The sequence below is a fragment of the Acomys minous genome (genome assembly GCF_964271855.1).
Source record: "Acomys minous genome assembly, chromosome: 7".
Classification (NCBI taxonomy): domain Eukaryota; kingdom Metazoa; phylum Chordata; class Mammalia; order Rodentia; family Muridae; genus Acomys; species Acomys minous.
The window spans coordinates 72,464,235-72,484,155 of NC_140488.1; the positions used below are offsets into that span (position 1 = coordinate 72,464,235).

General features: G+C 40.2%; 1 protein-coding gene across 1 annotated transcript in view; it reads right to left on the minus strand.

Moving 5' to 3' along the window:
- Positions 1-19,267, minus strand: part of CHIC1 (cysteine rich hydrophobic domain 1) — a 44,735-nt gene extending 25,468 nt beyond the window's left edge. The window contains exons 1-3 of the mRNA XM_084790317.1: positions 18,783-19,267; positions 9,691-9,745; positions 974-1,129 (exon numbers count right to left, since the gene is read on the minus strand). Of these exons, the coding sequence (XP_084646443.1) occupies positions 974-1,129; positions 9,691-9,745; positions 18,783-19,072 (501 nt within the window). The 5' untranslated portion in view covers positions 19,073-19,267. The remainder of the gene's footprint in view (positions 1-973; positions 1,130-9,690; positions 9,746-18,782) is intronic.
- Between the last annotated feature and the right edge of the window lie 654 nt (positions 19,268-19,921).

The window sequence follows — 19,921 nt, forward strand, 5'->3', positions numbered from 1 at the left end:
GTTATTTACAAGTTTAAACAAAATATTAGTAGGTACTACGGAAAGAACTTTAGGTAAAATGGGTGTTTCCCTCACTGGATCGAATCATAATTCGTTTGTGTGTGTGTACAGACATGCATGTGGTGTGTGTGCTTGTGGAGGTCAGAGGAGAACGCCCTGCTCTAGCTCCATCCATTTCCTTGAGACAGAGTCTCTTGCTGATGACCAGCAAGCTGCGGTGACCCTTCTGTGACCATCAATGCCTGCTTTTTGACACGGACGCTGGGATTTAAGCTCAGGTCCTCGTGCTTGCGTAGAAAGTGCTGTTACCCATCTCTTCAGGTCTTTTAATCACAGGTTTTTCATTGCTGGGAACAAGGTCCTAAATTCAGGACATACGACTAGAAAAGAATGTTACTGTGACATATTCAAAGCTAAGGGCTTCTTCGTCTGTGAGGATTGCTGGTCCCCCTGCTTAGCTTCAGAGCCGAAGATGCTCTCCTAATACACCTATAGCTCGGAACTATTTTAAGTCATCCCTCTGGGTTTTCTTTTTAGAAAAGTAATCCATATATATTTACTTAAGTACATCAGTTACATTGCATTTATTTCAAATGGTAGAAACTCAGCCGGGTGTGGTGACACACATGCCTGTAATCCCAGTGCTACATGGGAGGCAGATGAAGGCAGATCTTTGTGAGTTCGAGGCCAGCCTGGTCTACAGAGCCAGTCCAGGACAGCCAGGGCTGTTACACAGAGAAACCCTGTCTCAAAAAAAAAAAAATCAAATGATGGAAACTCATATTAAGTGATGAAGCATTGAAAAAGGCTGAACAAGTGGCTTACTCTCTCTTCCCAGAGTTTCTTTAGCTTGAAAATAAGGACAGCATTGTTAGGGGAATTAAATAAATCATGGAAACAGTTCTACCACATAGTAAGTGTCCAATAAATGTCAGCTCTTTTTATTGTTATACAATAGGCTGGTTATACTCACTCTTTTGTTGAGACAAATAACAGGCCACAGGCTGCACCCCAGGGTGCAGCAGCAGCAGAGACATCCACACAGCAGCCACTTCACATTGACTGGGAGAGCCTTTTTCAAACATGAGTTCACACGGCCAATACTGGTCTTAAATTCTTCTGGAGCCACCTAAAACAGGGGGACTATCTTTAAAATGTGTGGATAGCTCCCTACTACCTCTCCTCCTAAGGAAAAGGTCTCACCACAACTATTTCAATGTCTCAGTATATTCTCTCCATAAATCTGTAGCATATACTCTTGGGAGATAATGAGCGAGTAAAGCAATATCATTTCATGCCTGAAGAACTTCACGTAATATTCACAATGTGCTGAAATGACCAACAATAATCTGAAAGCAGCATGACGGATAGTAAAGGAAACCCATCAACACCTTTGTTAGCAAACATTCCTCAGCCTTTGGGTACCCTGACTTAGAGCTGAGTGATTGCCAGAAGCATAAGACAAAAACAACAACCCAGGGACTAACCAGAGAAATGAAATAAACACTAGGCATGGATAATAATCCTGGATTCCTTTGAGATAAACTCTTATTACCTTTTCTTTTGGGCAAATCTGCAATATAATAGTTAATCTTGCTGCTGTTTGCAGAGAAATACATTAGCAAGAGATAATATCTAGTAATTATGTTTAAAGCAGTCTGTTAGTATTCAGCACATAGCAGATTCATAATCACTCTGAGTTTTGAAGGCTGGAAGGTCTTTATACAAATTTCATATTTCTAGTTACTATCCCTGTTCCTGGAAGTGGTGGCTTGCGCTTCTATATAAACAATGTAAAGTCCATTTAAAGGCATGAGAGTGACCCATGTAGTTAAGATTTACACCACAAATTCTCCTCTCAAGTTACATCATTCAAAAGTATACTAAAAATAGTGTGCTTTCAGTAAAATCATGCTTCTGGATCATCAAGATGATACCACGTTATTCACAAAGTCGGCAGTTGCAAAATTCATGGGGAAAATTGCAGCATCTGGTCTTATGATGTTGGCAGAAAATTAAGTTGCTGTAAAATGAAAGCGCCGCGATGATGTGTGACATCACAAACCTAAAAACTTCACTCTTCCACACGAAAGGCTATACTAGAGAAGCATTGGATGTCTTAGAATCCACACACATACGTATTAGCGGATGTGACAGATTCAATTCAGCATGTTAACAATGAAAACATTAAGTAGGTAGGCTTCATTAGAAATGTTTGTGTCATCTATAAGTTAATTATTCAGTCCACAAACTGGCCATGAACTGGCTATTCTTGCTAACAGTGACCAGTTTTGTAACTGTAGAGTTTAAAACTTAGTTTACATGGGAAAAATGGACTTCATTCTCCATCTACACTGTTACCAACGTGGTGCAGTGGCAGTCACTTTGCACCAATAATTCCAATGAACTGACATTTTAGGGGGTAAATATAAAAATAAATCAACAGAGTCATGCTTTATAACTGAAATCAGAAAACATTAATCAGCCAAATCAGGAGACTCCTTCTAGTTCTTGCCATGTCCAGGGGAGAAAAATCGTAGGTAAGATAATTCAATTAAAAATATTTTATTTTACTTTATTTTTTTGTTTTTCCAAATAGGGTTTCTCTGTATAGGTGTGGCTGTCCTGGAACTCACTCTGTAGACCAGGCTGGCCTCCAACTCACAGAGAGCCACCTGCCTCTGCCTCCCTAGTGCTGGGATTAAAGGCGAGTGCCACCACTCCCAGCTCATTTAAATTTTCTTAATTACAGCACCTCATATATAACATGAAATGGTATCGTTTTTTTTTTTTTGCTTTTTTAAAAAAATTATTTATGTTTGAGTGCTCTATCTGCATGTACACCTGCACACCAGAAGAAGGCACCAAATCATCACTATAGATTGTTGTGAGCCACCATGTGGTTGCTGGGAATTGAACTCAGGACCTCTGGAAGAGCAGCCAGTACTCTTAACCTCTGAGCCATCTCTCTAACGCTGATATAGTCACTGGAAATGGAAGTTCTAACTTAGGATTTTCTTGGCTGGAATATTTTTTTTAAAAAGGGTCTGCAACCAGGCATGGTGGCACATGCCTGTAATCCCAGAACTCGGGAGGCAGAGGCAGGCAGAATGTCTGTGAGTTCGAGGCCAGCCTGGTCTACAAAGTGAGTCCAGGACAGCCAAGGTTACATAGAGAAACTCTGTCTCGAAAAACAAAACAAAAAGACCCAAAACAAACAAACAAACAAAAGGTCTGCAAATCACATCTCAGAAATGGAGAATGAAAAGCTGTTGCCCAACTTCTGTGAAGGCAAAGGGATGGATCAGATGGGCACAGAAAGCCTCACAGTTTTGTTACATATAGGTTGTACATGAAAGAATAATCTGCCTCACTCTGAAGGACATTTCACTGCTCTTCAGTTCAGAGATATTCCTCCCCTCTGCTTCTTTTTTCCCTCTTCTCAGAACCAGGGATGGAACCCAGGGGTTAGCCCACACTAAGCAGATGCTCCACCTATAGTCCTTTGATGATCCATTTATTTATTTACTTTTGTTTTTGTTTTTTGAGACAAGGTTTCTCTGTGTAGCCCTGGCTGTCCTGGACTCACTTTGTAGACCAGGCTGGCCTCGAACTCATGGAGATCTGCCTGCCTCTTCTTCCTTTGGTGCTGGGATTGCAGGCATGGGCCACTCAGCCCAGAAGTCCTTCACTGTTTTATTTGTCTTCTGAAAATTTAATATACTATGTTATTAATTTATTGAGTTGTTGTTGGTTTAGGGACTTTCTGTGAAGAATCAGTTTTCATTTTCTCTTCTTGATCCTAAAGACTTGCCTCCTCATTTCTTGGCAAATCTGTGTTTTCCAGTAGTTGTAATCATCAACGTTTGTGCTTTTGCTACTTAAGTGATTGGTTTGGCAATTAACATTTTTTCATATTAAAAAGAAAGTTTGAAGCTGGGCATGGTGGCACACGCCTTTAATCCCAGCACTCGGAAGGAAGAGGCAGGTGGATCACTGTCAGTTCGAGGTCAGCCTGGTCTATAAAACAAGTCCAGGACAGCCAAGATAACATAGAGAATCCTTGTCTCAAAATATAAAAAAGAAAAGAAAAGAAAGAAAGAAAGTTTGACTCCTGTAATCCCAGCACTTGGGAGGCAGAGGCAGGTGGATCTCTGTGAGTTCAAGGCCTGGTCTACAAAGTGAGTCCAGGACAGCCAGTGCTGGTAAACAGAGAGACCCTGTCTTGAAAACCCAAAAAAGTTTGTAATTATGATTTAAACTTTTATTTAAAAACAAGTATGCAAATACAGATAAAAAAATTAAAAGTAAAGAGTTATACCAGAGATAGAAATGAATCTATCCAAAAGAACAAAACAGTGTATAAGGATTTGTAAAAAAAAAAAGTAACGTTTCAGCCAGGCATGGTGGCACAGGCCTTTAATCCCAGCACTCAGGAGGCAGAGGCAGGTGAATATCTCTGTGAGTCCAGAACAGCCAAGAAACCCTGTCTTGAAACACACACACACACACACACACACACACACACACACACACACACACACACTCATGCACACACACACACACACACACACACACACACACACACACACAAACTCATGCACACATATACACACAAACAATAACAACAACAACAAAAAAACCAAACCAAAAAGAAAGAAAAAAAAAGAAGTTTTTTTTTTTTTAAGCAGGGAAAAACAACAGTATTAGAAGGCTGAGGAAAAGGGTAGCTTTTAATCTGAAACATGTGAGTGAAACCAACTACACATCATGGTATACACAGTTTGTTAGGAAACTGCCTTTCATTACATGTTTCAGAAAATGACAATCCCAGCACTCTTCAAGTCTGGCAATTTTCCTTTTCTAACACTCTACTTTTAAGAGATACTCTCTTACTATAGACAATTTAAAACTCAACTGGTCAAGTTACTAAAAATGAGAAATTTTGGCTCACAAGACAAACATATTGAAAAGAAAACCTTTCACTAGAATCTCAAACAATATATTACAGTAGACATTTTGACTTTAAAAAGATGCCAGGACTGGCTTTTGGGGAAAAACCAAACCCTGTGTTTGAGTAGCAGTACAAGTCACAAAACAGAGCTAGGGGATGAGAATCCAGCAACCGTCAACTTTAAACACGAGATAAAGGATTGGTTAAGTGCAGAAGCCCAGTTAGTGTGGCTGGACTCATTTGCTTGTATACGAGTGAGTGGTCCCAGTGCTGGATGCCGGCTAGGAGCCTCTGACTTTCTAGCCGGACAGTAGGTTGTAAAGAACCATTTCATTCCTTTTGACTCTCTTGGAAAGAAAAAGGAAAACAACATCTTGAAGGTGGGGGGAAAGGGTCATAATATTTTATAACAGGATACAGGAGACTCTGCAAACAGACAAAAATCGAAGCAAAGCCCAGCAGGACTGATTTGCCTCCCTCATTGTGAGGGACACAGGCCTATCAATCACTTGTCATACGGGATCACAATAGAGGAGGTCAATTTTTATGGCTTACCATTCCCAACACTAAACACTGTTCTCCCCACAACTCCCTTTTCTTCTTTCCAGCTAAGGAAGACGTCTTCATCTCTTTTTTTTTAAAACTTACGTCAGTCTTTCACGTTCTGGTGCTCAGAATCTGTGTGTGTATATACACGTACACCTACAAGATTTGTCCTATCATGACAGGACAACTTACCTTTAGTGAAATAGGGAAAACCATCTTTTTTTTTTTGCACTTACAAGAATTAACACAAAAGAAGCAAAAAGTTAATAGTGAGTTGTAGAGCTTACCAAATGGCCTTTTAGACTTTCCCACTTGGCTGTAATTTTTTTTTTAAACCTCAAGCCAGCTCCTTAGACTATCTCACTCATGCCAAAAGACTGATATTTATGAAGAGGAATTCTTTTCTGTTAGGTTATTAAAGTTACTCACTTTAAGACAATTTACACAAGGAAGATTAAGTTGGGAATTAAGACCTTTTAATTTAGTTTTTCATATTTATATAAGACCCACCTTATTACAGGAATGTTTTTTAATAATCCACACTAATCTATACTAATGAAGTAGTACCTACTGGGGAAAAAGACTCTTCTCATTAAGGAAATAAAACTTGTATTTATATTATAATCACATAACTTTAAAACTTAGACCTTTAGGAACCAGAGATGAAGCTCAGTGGCAGAACACATGCTTAGTGTGAACAAAGTGCTGGGCTTGGTCCACAGCAACAAACAAACATGGATCAGGATTTCAGAATTATTTTTAGCGCTTTTCTCAATGTCAAAAACATATTAAGAAAACATTGCATTATCATTTCTGTATTACCCAATACATGAGAAAATGCATACAATAGAAATAGCACATATTTGAACAAACATCTGTATATCAGTATGATGTGTACTGTACAAATAATCACCTGAAAGGAATAGATGTGTTAGCCGGGCATGATGACTCATGCTTTAATCATAAGAATTAGAGAGCTGAGGCAGGAGGATTGCTACAAGTTTGAGACCAGCTTGGGTTACATAATGAGTTCCAGGACAGCTTAGGGTACGTAACAAAATTCTTTCTAAAAAAGAAAGACAGACAAGAGAAGAAGAAGAAGAAGAAGAAGAAGAAGAAGGAGGAGGAGGAGGAGGAGGAGGAGGAGGAGGAGGAGGAGGAGAAGAAGGCCGGGCGTGGTGGCGCACGCCTTTAATCCCAGCACTCGGGAGGCAGAGGCAGGCGGATCGCTGTGAGTTCAAAGCCAGCCTGGTCTACAAAGTGAGCGCAGGACAGCCAAGGCTACACAGAGAAACCCTGTCTGGAAAAACCAAAAAAAAAAAAAAAAAAAAAAAAAAAAGGAGAAGAAGAAGAAATGTTTTCAAGAATAGCACCCACCCAGATCATCTAGGTTGTATGAATGGATACTTACCATTCTTTTTTTTTCTTTTTATTAGTTCATTCTTGTTACATCTTAATTGTTATCCCATCCCTTGTATCCTCCCATTCTTCCCTCCCTCCCATTTTCCCCTTACTCCCCTCCCCTATGACTGTGACTGAGGGGGACCTCTTCCCCCTGTATATGCTCATAGGGTATCAAGTCTCTTCTTGGTAACCTGCTATCCTTCCTCTGAGTGCCACCAGGCCTCCCCATCAAGGGCACTAGCCCAAGGAGCATGTCTCATGAAAGTCTTCACTTATCAGGAAAGTGGGACAGAGGGTAGGATATCTTATTGAGACTTTAGGTGAGAGAAGCAAGGGAGAATGGGGAAACAGAAGGATCCAGAGGGTCCTAGAAACCTACAAGAAGAACATTATGATGGGCAGATCTGGGCCCAGGGGTACTGCTCAAGTTATGGCACCAGCCAAGGACTATATGTACAGTAAATATCGAACCCCAACCCACATCCAGCTTACCATTCTTACAACTCTGATTTTAAAAACATTCTAGTATCTTTTGGGGCAATAGAATTTTCAGTTCCAGAACATTTGGAAAGAAACGAAGAGCTGTGAAAAGATATTAAAAAGGTACGTCACCACAAAAATGGCTAATTTTTAAAAATGGATACTGCTTATGCTTGAGAGCTATTATTTACTGACTTTTTGAAGGTTTTAATTTTCTAGAACTTTCTAGAACTCTAATTTTAAGCATGTAAAAAAAAATTAAGCTAGAGCCGGGGTGGAAGGTGGGGGTGGCACACGCTTTTAATCCCAGCACTTAGGAGGTAGAGGCAGGCAGATCTCTGTAAGTTTGAGACCACCTGGTCTACAGAGTTCCAGAAGAGCCAAGGTGGTTACACAGAGAAAGCCTGTCTCAAAAAAAAAAAAAAGGCAGCTAATATTAAAGCTGGATGTAATTTCCCAGACAACACATGCAGTATCATTAAGGGAAATATAAATAAATTTTCTGTTGGAGATTATTTGTTTTACATTGTTCTTTAATTTTAATATTAAAGCTACCATGTTCTTGCCTATATGTTATTATTGAAGAGATATTTCCATGTTTAATTTTATACATTTGGAGAAAATGTTTATTAATAATGTTTATAAAATATAGCTAAGCTTTAAAAAGATTTATTTATGTATGTATATAGGTGTTTTGTTTGTACATACACTTGCCATTTGCACACCAGAAGAAGATATGGGATCCCATGGGAGCTATAGACAGTAGTGAGCTGCTATGTGGTTGCTGGGAATTGAACAGAGGATCTCCGGATGATCAGCCAGTGCTCTTAACCATTGAGTCATCTCTTTCTTCAGTCCAATACATCTAAATTTAAGCTGCTGCTGCCCTTGGCAAAGCATTGTAAATGATTAGGAGAGGAAGGTAGAAGATAGTAGAAACCAAAGCCATTTACACTCTCTCTCTCTCTCTCTCTCTCTCTCTCTCTCTCTCTCTCTCTCTCTCTCTCTTTGTGTGTGCACATGTGTGCAAGTGTGGAGGCCAGAGATTGACTTCAGGTGTCTCCAAAGGTCTATCGCTCTCTATCTTATTTTTTGAGATGGGGTCTCCAACTGAACCTGGAACTCATCATTTCTTCTAGACTAACTGGCCAGAGAGTGTCTCCTAGGATCTGTCTGTCTGTCTGTCTGTCTGTCTTTGCTACCCAGCACTGGGGTTACAGTTGCCAATCATTGTGGCTTGTATATGGGTGCTGGGGGTCTGAATGCAGGTTCTCACGCTTGTATAGCAGTCATTTTTTCGCCCACTGAGCCATCTTCCCAAGCTGATGGTTTGCATTTCTGTAAGAGAATTGTTCCAAATACAGTGCTTTTAAAAAGGCAATATTTCAAGTATGCAGCATGCCTCTGTTCTTTCTCTCCTCCCCTCTCTTTTCCTTTCTCCCCCTTCCTTCCCTCCTTCCTTCCTTCTTTCTTTTTCTGAGACAAGTTCTCACTATGTAACCCAGGCTAGTCAGGAGCTCATGACCCTCTTGAATGCTAGTGCTCGGTTTGCAGACCTATGCCATGACAACAGCTCAACATGTACATACACACCCATAGTGAAATACTTACTACAGTCAAGCAAGTTAACATAGCTCCTTAAACAGTCATTTATCATTTTTTTAGAGAACCTGAAATCTGTTGACTTTGGTGAGTTTTCAGTATATAATGCAGTATTATTTAAAAATCATCAGGCAGTACATTAATGTAGACTTACAGCTTTGAAACCTGCGAAGTTTGAATTTTGAGCATGAATGCTTATCTATACAATGGAATATAGAGAACCCTGGGAATAGAAAGGTAGTTATTTATTGCTGTGAGTCCGATTTTAAAAATTCAATCTGAAAGGAAGAAAAACATATAAGCAAAAACCGTGATCCTTTTTATCAGTAATAAATGATGCATAGCAGATAACACTTTAAAAATAATAGTGACACCATTAAAAGATAACCTTGGCAATAAAAGATTGAGAATTATAGATCTAAATGAAAACAATTACAGCTACCTGTGCTGGACAAAAAAGGCAACACTGGAAAAGCTGAACAGGTAAATAAACAATGGCTGACATTAAGGAAGAACCAACAAAATCGCTGGCCAGAGGCTGGTAGTCATGGAAACACCGTTTAGTCACTGCGAACACAGCTTCCATGTAGAGAGGCCTCCTGTTATTTGGCTTCATTACCGGTGAGTCAAAGCATTTGTCATAACATTGAATAAACCATAACACAGTGCATTAGAATTGGAAAATTCAACGCAAATCCACTTACCTTCCCTGTCAGAACTGACGGAAATTCTGTATCAAACTTGTTGCTCAATCCAAACCTTAAAAAGAAAGAACAAAATCTATTCTATTCAGCATATTTAGTCCTTTCTCACAATATGTTATAAACCCATGACATTTTCTTTTGGTCTTCAGATTTAAAAAATGTGTCCTGAATATGTACAACTTTATGACATATGTGCCAGCTAAAACCAAACTTAAGGGATCTAAAAAACCCATACATAAGCCTTAAAAATAATATTAAATTGAATAGATTATGTTCTGAATAAAACATTACAGGCAGATATCTGAGTTAGAGGCCAGTCTCCTCTACAGAGTAACCCTGTCTTGAAAAAACAAAACCAAGCCGGGTGTGGTGGCGCAAGCCTTTAATTCCAGCACTCAGGAGGCAGAGGCAGGCAGATCGCTGTGAGTTCAAGGCCAGCCTGGTCTACAAAGTGAGTCCAGGACAGCCAAGGCTACACAGAGAAACCTTGTCTCAAAAAACCAAAAGAAAAAAAAAAAGAAAAAAAGAAAAAACAAAACCAAGGCTGGGCAGTGGCACACGCCTTCAATTCCAGCACTTGGGAGGCGGAGGCAGGAGGATGTCTGTGAGTTCCAGGCCAGCCTGGTCTACAAAGTGAGTCCAGGATAGTCAAGGCTACACAAAGAAACCAAAACAACACCTCCCTAAAAAAAACCAAACAACAACAACAACAACAAAAACAAAAAACCAAAACAAAAAAACAATAAAACCGAACAAATAAAAAACTGAGCAGTGGTGACACATGCCTTTAATTTCAGCAGAGGTAGAGGCAGAGGCAAATGCAGGCGGATCTCTGTGAGTTTGAGGCTAGACTGCTCTACAGAGTGAGTCCAGGACAGCCAGGGCTATACAGAGGGACCCTGTCTCAAAAAACCAAACAAAACAAAAAAGGAAAGAAGTAAAAAATACTTCCTTTACTTTTTAAAATATTGTTTCCATATTTTAGAAGAGGATTTACTTTTATTTGTTTAGTTATTTTTTATTATTTTTTATTGAAAAATAAAATCATTCATATTACATCTCAATGCTATCCCATCCCATGCATCCTCCCATTCCTCCCTCCCTCCCACTTTCACCCCATTCCCCTTCCCTATGACTGTGACTGATGGGGACCTCCTCCCCCTGAATATGATGCTAGGGTATCAAGTCTCTTCTTGGTAGCCTGCTATCCTCCCCATCAAGGGAACTTTACTTTTATTTATATTAAAGATATTAAGTTTTAGTTCTCACTACTTCTTAACTAGATGGGAACTTGACTTTAGGCAAATCACTCTTTTTTTTCCTTTTTTTTTTTTTTGAGACAGGGTTTCTCTGGGTTGCTCTGGCTGTTCTGGTCTCACTTTGTAGACCAGGCTGGCCTCAAACTCACAAAGCTCTACCTGCCTCTGCCTCCCCAGTGCTGGGATTAAAGGCGTGCGCCACTATGCCTGCCCCCAAAAGAATATTTTTAAAAGAAGTTTTTTTTTTTTTTAAACAAAAGTGCTGGGATTAAAGGCATATACCATCCCTGTCCGGCTTATTTTTATTTCTTAAAAAAAAAACCATTATAAGCAACATGTAGACATCTCTCGGTGTCTGTAAGAGCTTGTTCTAAGCTCCACTTTGGATAGGAAAATCCTTGGGTACTCAAGTCCCTTATATTAATTTTTTTACTAAAAGTTTTCATATGTATTTCATTTTATCACAGATATATTTTGCCTGCATGTATGCCTGTATATTATGTGTATGCCTGGTACCCTCAGATGTCAGAAAGGTGCGTTGGATATCCTGGAATTAGAGTTACTTGTGGTTATGAACATCCACATGCGTACTGGGAATTGAATCTGAACTCCATTCTGAACTCCACGTAGTAACCTCTACATGCAGTACTAAGAAAGAGTTGTCTGTAAGAGCAACAAGTGCTCTTAACTGCTGAGCCACTTCTGCAGCCCCAACTTCCTTTTTTTGGGGGGGGGGTAGTTTTGAGACAGGGTTTCTCTGTGTAGCCTTGACTATCCTAGACTCCCTTTGTAGACCACAGTGATCAGCCTGCCTCTGCCTCCCAAGTGCTGGGATTGAAGTTCCTTATTTTAAACTGGCGTAGTATTTGCGTGTAACCCATGTATATCCTTCTATATTCTTTAAATCATCCTAGTAATAGCTAATGCACTACCATACAAATTATTGTTCTTTTATATTGTTTACAGAATAATGATAAGAGGATGTCCACAGATGCTCAATGTAGATGGTAATTTTTTTTTCAGATATTTTTGATCTGTAAACGGTTCGATTTGTACAAAACCTGTGACTACAGAAAACTGTTTCTATACCATAAAATATAAAGAAGCCAGCATAGTGGCACAGACCTATAATCCCGGGACGAGGCAGGAGGATAGTGAGGTCCAGGTCAAGCTGGACAATGTATCGAGAATCCCTCTCAGAAACCAGACAAAGCCTAATGAAAAGCAAACCAAGGCCAATACTCTCATAATTTTGGCTAACAAGAAATAGTTATCCTATTCTCACTTAACAAGGATTTCGTTCTTAATTTTGCTTTCTTTCTTTAGCAGTGAGGACATAAAAAGATGCTTACTTCAAATAACCTTAATTCTGAGGGTTTCACTTAGTAGCTACAAACATAATATTAAAATAACTGGTGTTAAATAAATACTTTTCTCTGTTTCATAAGCAAACTGTGAATTTAAGAACTATGGCTTGGGACTGGAGATATGGCTCAAGAGATTAAGAGCACTGGCTGCTCTTCCAAAGGTCCTGAGTTCAATTCCCAGCAGCCACATGGTGGCTCACAGTCATCTATAATGAGATCTGGTGCCCTCTTCTGGTGGGCAGGCACCCATGTAGGCAGAACATTGTGTATGTAATAAATAAATAAATTTGGGAAAAAAAAAAAAGAACTAGGGCTACGGCTGTACAGAGGCTACACAAACGCATCTATTCATTGCTTATCAGTGATAGACATTAGCCAAGATGTGGCACTCTTCAGCAGCAGACAAAGAGGCACTTGGGAACCACTCATGCAGTCATTTTATTGACTTTATTAAATGTAGAGTCTATTATGTGTTTGAAGTTGACCAAGGTGGTGGTTGTCAATGACTAAATTTTCTTTAAGTGTTTTCAATGCCTCTACATTTTATTTTCTTGGAACAATTTTTTGGATTATAGGAAATGGAGGCCAAAAAAAAATGGATCTTTTTCCTTATTTTTCCCTGCCCCCCTATATTTCTTGCTTTTCATGCTTGTAAAAATGACTATTTTCAATCATGTAAAACCCTGTGGAAATGAAAGTTCATGTGCTCAGGTTAAGAATCAGTGCAGTCAACTTGGCAGGCAGAGGCAGGTGCATCATGGGAGTTCAAGGCCAGCCTGGTCTACAAAGTGAGTCCAGGACAGCCAAGGTTACACAGAGAAACCCTGTCTCAAAAAACTAAAACTAAAAAATAAAAATAAATAAATTTCACCGTCTATTTTTGATTCTATATCTAAGGAGACTCACCAAAAACTGATAATCCAACAATCAGTTCAACTAACTTCTATATAAGGAACTCTAGCAAGGGCAGATAGCCATACATTTTTAAGTGTGGTTCTATTTATAAACACAGTATCATCAGATGGGGCTGGAGAGATGGCTCAGTGGTTAAGAGCACTGGCTGTTCTTCCAGAGGACCCAGGTTCAATTCCCAGCACCCACATGGTGGCTCACAACCCCTCTATAACTCCAGTTCCAGGGGATCTGACACCTTCATACCAATGCACATAGAATAAAATTAAATAAATTATAATAAAAATCTTATCAGATGCATGCTTTCTGCATTTTAATATACCATGCCCTGATAGTTATCCAAAAAAAGAAGAAAAGTTAACTGATATATACTGCATTTCTGAAATACTTCATACTTGCAAGTGATATTCATTACTTTGTTCCTAATAGACTCAAACCTATGGGAGCTAATTTAGTAATTTTAAAAAATAAGGATAGGGTCTTACTATGTAGACCAGGCTGGCTCTGAACTCATAGAGATACACTTACCTTTGCCTCCCAGTACTGGGATTAAAGATGTGCCCCACCACACCTGGCTTAATTATAATTAATTTCATGTTAACATTCATATTTTGTTAAAGTAACTAGAAGGCCAAAATATGAAGATGATATAAGTGAACTGGAGAACCCTGGCACACAGTGTAACTTAACAAAGCTTCCTAGAGGGATGCTGAGGCCATCAGCTGGAAAGGGATGATGCCTCATGGTTGGGATTATGATAACATCACAGCTATATAGAGTCCTTTTTGCAGCAAGACTCTACCACCTAGCATTTGTTGAGGGCCTGCAGTATAGTTTGCATAACAATGGGCATGGACTATCATGAAAATGAATCAACATTCAACGACCCTACTTAAATAGGTATTATGGTAGGCACTGAAGATTCATAGGGAACGAAGGACTGTTTTTGCTGTTGTAGCTTACAATTTAGCAAGGTCAAAGAAGACTGATAACAAATGGTAACATTTGGATAGTCAGGGTGAGAGGAAGTGTGTGTTGGCATTTAGGATGGAGGCACTAGCTTGAACACATGTAAGATAATAAACAGCATTTTAAGATAATAGCATAGACGATAAGAAATAGCAGGCGTGGTGGCACCCGCCTGTAATTTCCGCACTAGGGAGGCAGAGGCAGATGGACCTCTGTGAGTTAGAGGCTGGCCTGGTCTAAAAGTGAGTCCAGTACAGCCAGGGCTATTACACAGAGAAACCCTGTATCAAAAAACCAAATAACTAAATAAATAAAAAGTAAAAAAATTAAAAAGAAAAGAAATAGCATGTTATGACAAATAACATACAAGCAGCAAAGGACATGGAAGGAGATGATGGAGACATGTTAGGTCCAGTTTTGTATGCTATGTTCCAGAGCTTGGACTCTATCCTGGTAATGAAGCAGAAACCAGACTAATCTTAAGCAGGAGAGCAGTTCAATTAAATCTGTACTTCTGATGTTTTAATCAAGCAACAGGATGAAGGATAGGTGTCAGAGTGGACAAGGACAGGGGTTAGACAACTAGTTAGACAACTAGTTAGGGTGGAAAAAGAGACCGGAATCAGAGAAGTAGCAGAAGAGAGGAAAACAAGCGGCACTTAAGTTCTTTATTAATAATTGCTCAATGCTTAGCTTTGGGAAATGTGAGAAGAAGAAAGGGTAGGGAACAGGAGATACACTCAACTGAGATGGAGAATAGAGGGCGATAAGGTACATTTGAGAGTGAAGTAGCCTAGGTAAAAGCCTGAGCAGAGTCAGCTACAGAGATACATCTTTGGAACCACTGGATAACCGAAAACACAGGAGTGCCCTACCGCGCCCACCTACCAGATGGATCACTGGTATATAAAAAGCAAGACAGGAGGCCAGGTGGTGGTGGTGCATGCCTGTAACCCCAGCACTTGGGAGGGAGAGGCAGGTGCCATCTCTGAGTTTGAGGCCAGCCTGGTCCAGAACAGCCAGGGTTATACAGAGACATCCTGTCCTAAACCACCTCTCCCCAAACAAAAACAAAGAAAAGAAAAAGACATGCCGGGCAAGTACTGGGAGAACTAAAGGTACTCCTACTCTCTGATCACAGTGCTCTCAACTGGGGCCAGATTCTTCACAATTAAGGTGGGAGAATCCAGATTAGAGGAATTACATACAGCACATGTGGATAGCAGCTAAAGGATATGTGGGTATCAGAAGGCTTTTGTTTTTGAAGGACTGAATATAATTATAGGACAATCTAGACTAGATTCTAGATAGGATCAAAGTGAGGTACTATTGGAGCCAGGGACTGCCATCTCGTACAAGACCTTGGGAGGAGGCTAGAAGACAAGAGTTTGGAAGGCAGAAGAGAGGAGTCTTGGGTAAGGAGAAGGACTCTTTAAATCCTGATGTTGGGAGAACTCAGATCTAATAAAGATCCAATGCAGGTTTGCAGCAGCACAGTGAATTTTAAGAAAATTAATTTGGCACAAGCATGTACGATGAAATGGCGAGAGGCAGCAGACTGTGCCTATAATTCAAGAAGGAGATGATGGCAACTCAAACAAGAGTGGTGCCAAATAGGAACAGAGAAAATGAAAAAAATCTAAGCATATTTCCAAATATATGATGACATAATTCTGGGAAAATTGGACATAGGGCAATTCAAGGAGAAGAGTCAAAATGACTCAAAGATTTCAAACATTACCTTGGGAGAGTACAATTTTGGTGCCCCTGCTACAAATGTGGCAACTGGAAATACAACCCATTTGGTGAGGAAAAAATGTTGAGTTTAAGATACTAAGATATACTGAGTTAGAATCAGGATAAATATATCTACCACCTTAAATAGTTATCTCTTACTCATGGTAAAAAGCTACAAAATACTTTCCTTTTTAAAAAAAATCTAGTTTGGCTGGGCTTGGTGACACACATTTTTAATCCCAGCACTCAGGAGGCAGAGGCAGGCAGATCACTGTCAGTTCAAGGCCAGCCTGGTCTACAAGGTGAGTCCAGGACAGCCAAGGATACACAGAGGAAGCCTGTTTCGAAAAAAAAAAATGTAATTGATGGTGACAACTCTCAAAATTTAAACTTTAAATAGAAGCAAAATCTTCTATAGATGAATGCTGCACACAGAATAGAAAAAAGTCAGCCTACAAGAAGAGAACAAGAAATAGTTCACTCACTTAGGGGCAGGGGTGTAGCTCAGTGATGCAGTACTTGCTTGGATGCACAATGCTATAGTTTGAGTTTCATCACTACAACACCCACGAAACCAATACAACATATAGTTTAGAGCAATCTACACATGCCTATGTCAGAAAAAGAATGAAACAAAATTTGATACTTTAGATGTATCAGATTAAGATTATTTCTTAAGGATTTTAGTTCATTTGACAATCAGTTTTTACAGTTCATGTCTCAAGTCCCAACCAAACATTTTTATTAACAACAGTGTCTCACTCTGTAGCCCAGGTTGGCCTGGACCTTATTATGTGCCCCAGGTTGGCCTTGAACTCATGGCACTCTCTCTGTCTTAGTCTTCCAAGTGATGGCATCACTGGTATGAACCACCATGCCTAGGTTTTTGCAGACCTTTTAAACAGGTCGTATTTTTTCTTAAATTGCTAGATATTTAGCATCAAATGTTCTTCCTAAATGAGAAAATGTATACAATAAAACTGAACCATTTTCAAAACTAACTTCATGTCTAGTGATTTAAGTATTGACTTATGCTTTCTGGACTCTTCTTGACACAATACCAAGACGCTACCGGTGCTATCCTTTACACCTAACTCCAGAATTTTTAAACTGGGGGAGGGGAGTTATTACCTGTAAGGGGCTAGACACAGCAAATCTTGGTGCTCTGTTTTAAATGAAGAAAGGAAATTGGTTGTGTGGAGAGTAGAATGGAGCTACAAGGAAGTTTTAGAGAACTTAAATTATGCTTCCTTGCTATGTACTCATTGTTAGAATTTTAAAAAATAATGGGGGAGTTGTAACATAAAATTATGGGTCAGCATAAAAAAATACCTTTTCTTGGTTTGGTCATTTAAAACAATCTGCATAAAAGAATCCTGGACACCAGAATCATAATTAGCTTGAATAATGGTCTCCCTAGTGAAAAAGGAATGCAAGTCTAACAGTACAGTAAGCTGGCACCTGAACATTGCAGGTTATCTGCAAAAATCTTGGACTGAGAAAAACTGTCTTAAAATTACCTAATTAAAAAAAAAATAAGGCCTAAAGGTCTCCCCAAAGCCTTCCACAATTGAAAAATATTTGATAATACATCCGTTCAATGATTTTAAAAGTATATTACAGTTAAAATGGTTAACTGTGAAAAATTAAAAGACAACACTATTGAGGAGTTGGTACATATTGAATGATTTCATGCAAGCACTCAACTGAGTCAAAGGGACTATGTGAGCCATGATCAAAAGCTAAAATAGTCTGACATGATGGAAAGGAGCAAATGTAGTTGGAAAACGCAGCAAAAGAACACAACACCATATTCAAAATGCCAAGTATTTACAATCCAAGCAAAGAAGGACTCTTCAAAGCCCAGAGATCAATTTTTCTTCTTTTACTGTACAACCAAGAAGATATTAAGTCCTTGCACACTCTGTTTTCTCAAAGATGATACAGGATTTCAATGTAAAAGAATCCATGCTGGATAAGTTTTAAAGAAATCATCTTCAATTCATCAAGGGCTAACTTCTCTCTATTTAACGTTTGTATATTTAGTGTTTGGACATACAAGATCCCTTGTAGATGTCATAAATTATTTCGGACCCAAAGGGGCTTAGAAACCTCGCACTCCAAACCCTTCATTTTGGAGGTGGAGAACCCAGGGCCTGGAAGTAAGAATCAACTGACCAAGGTCATGGGGCCAGTAAGAAGGGAAACTGAGATTAGCAAGCAAGACCTTTCACTCAGTATCCATTGCTCTTCCTACTTTGCATAGATTCTTATCAACCTGAACCTCTCAGGATGTGATATTAAAGGAACGTCAGAGTAGTGCGTTCAACAGAGAAAGGATGACGATATTCATTCATCTAAGCATTAGATAGTAAGAATGGATGGATAAATATGTAGGTGGATGAATATTTATATTATTCACAAAATGCATCACATTTTTGTTTTGAAGAATCCAAACCTAGATCTTGTCACATGTCACAGCAGTAGCCGTTTTCCACTAGCCTTCAATCTTGGCAGCAGAGAAGCCTAGTACATCCTGCAGTTTAAGACTATTCACTTGCCAGCACACGCACAAGCGGATCACCCCTACTCCAGTGCCTCTGGCTTCCCCCTCCCCCCTGCAACTACATGTCCTACACTCACTCTTTCCTCAGGGTCGATGCATCATCCTCCCTGCTTCTTTTACACTGCATCTATTCAACCTGCGGTGTCTCCATTTAGACCAGGTGTCCTTTGCTAACAGTATCTCTTAGTCAACCCTCCCCCACTCCGCAGGCCCCTCAATGCCCTTTTTCATTCGTTTGTAGCTAAATCTCAGCCTCGGCAAGCCCCCGTCCCAATCGCTTACACAGTGATGTGGCCGGCACCGCGCACCAACACAGGGTCTGGGGCATATCTCCGCAGATGCTCCTCGCTCACTACCCGAGGCGGGGGCGGCACCTCCTCCTCTTCTTCCTCCTCCTCCTCTTCCTCCTCTTCTTCCTCCTCCTCATCTTCCTCGTCCTCATCGGGCCCAGATACCGACGACGACGACGACGACGGCGACGACGACGACGACGACGTTGCTGCCTCTTCTTCCTCCTCCTCCAGTTCCGAGATGGTGTCGAACTCCGCCATGTTGGGCAGCAGGATGCTCATCACGTGACCTCGCGATCGCCGCCACTCTCCAGGAGAAGAGTTTGAACCTGCGGAGCTGCTGGGAGAGGAGGGGGAATGAACTGAAGAGAAAGAGGAGGGGGTAGGGAAAGCACTTGAGGAGACGCGCCTGCGTGTTGTGCAGACAGCGCGGGGGTTGGAGGCGGGGGCATGAGGGACCAGGGAGTAAATTCGGTGTACGCTTGCGCGCCTCCAAGGGGAGGGGGCCGGTAGAGGTGAACTCCAGGGAATTCTCGAGGTCCGCTCTGCGGGTGCTGATCTTCGTGCTGCGTTTCGGACGTCAGTCTCTTGTACGCAGGGGACATACGTTCTCGTTTTAGTGTCTTTTAATTAATGCGGGATATATTTACCTCTATGCACGCAGTCGAGGGATAGCAAATTCTATAAAAGCGAGTTTAGGACTTTGCCCAAAATATCTCAAGATACACATATGTCAATCCCTTACGCAGAGAATCCTGAGAAAAGGGAAAACATTTTTTATTAACATTTTACAAAAGAGGAAACTTTCTATTAATTTCTTATGTTGAATGGTACTTTGGGGACTTGCTAAGTGTCACCGACTGTGCTAAGTGCTCTGTGTACGTATCTCATTTAACCTCCCTCACAACACTGTGAGGACCGTATCATGCTGAGTCTCATATTGCACAAGGGTAATGTAGAGACAAAGAGAATAATCTGTCCAAGATCATGGAGCTAGTAAATGACAGATGCGCTTTTAAATCTGGACTCTCTTCTGACTCCCAAAGCCCTGTATTCTGAGCCAAACAGCTACAGTGTCTAAAGTTGCTTAGGAAGGCTGGATGGGGTGGTGCACTTTTGTTGGTTCTCATG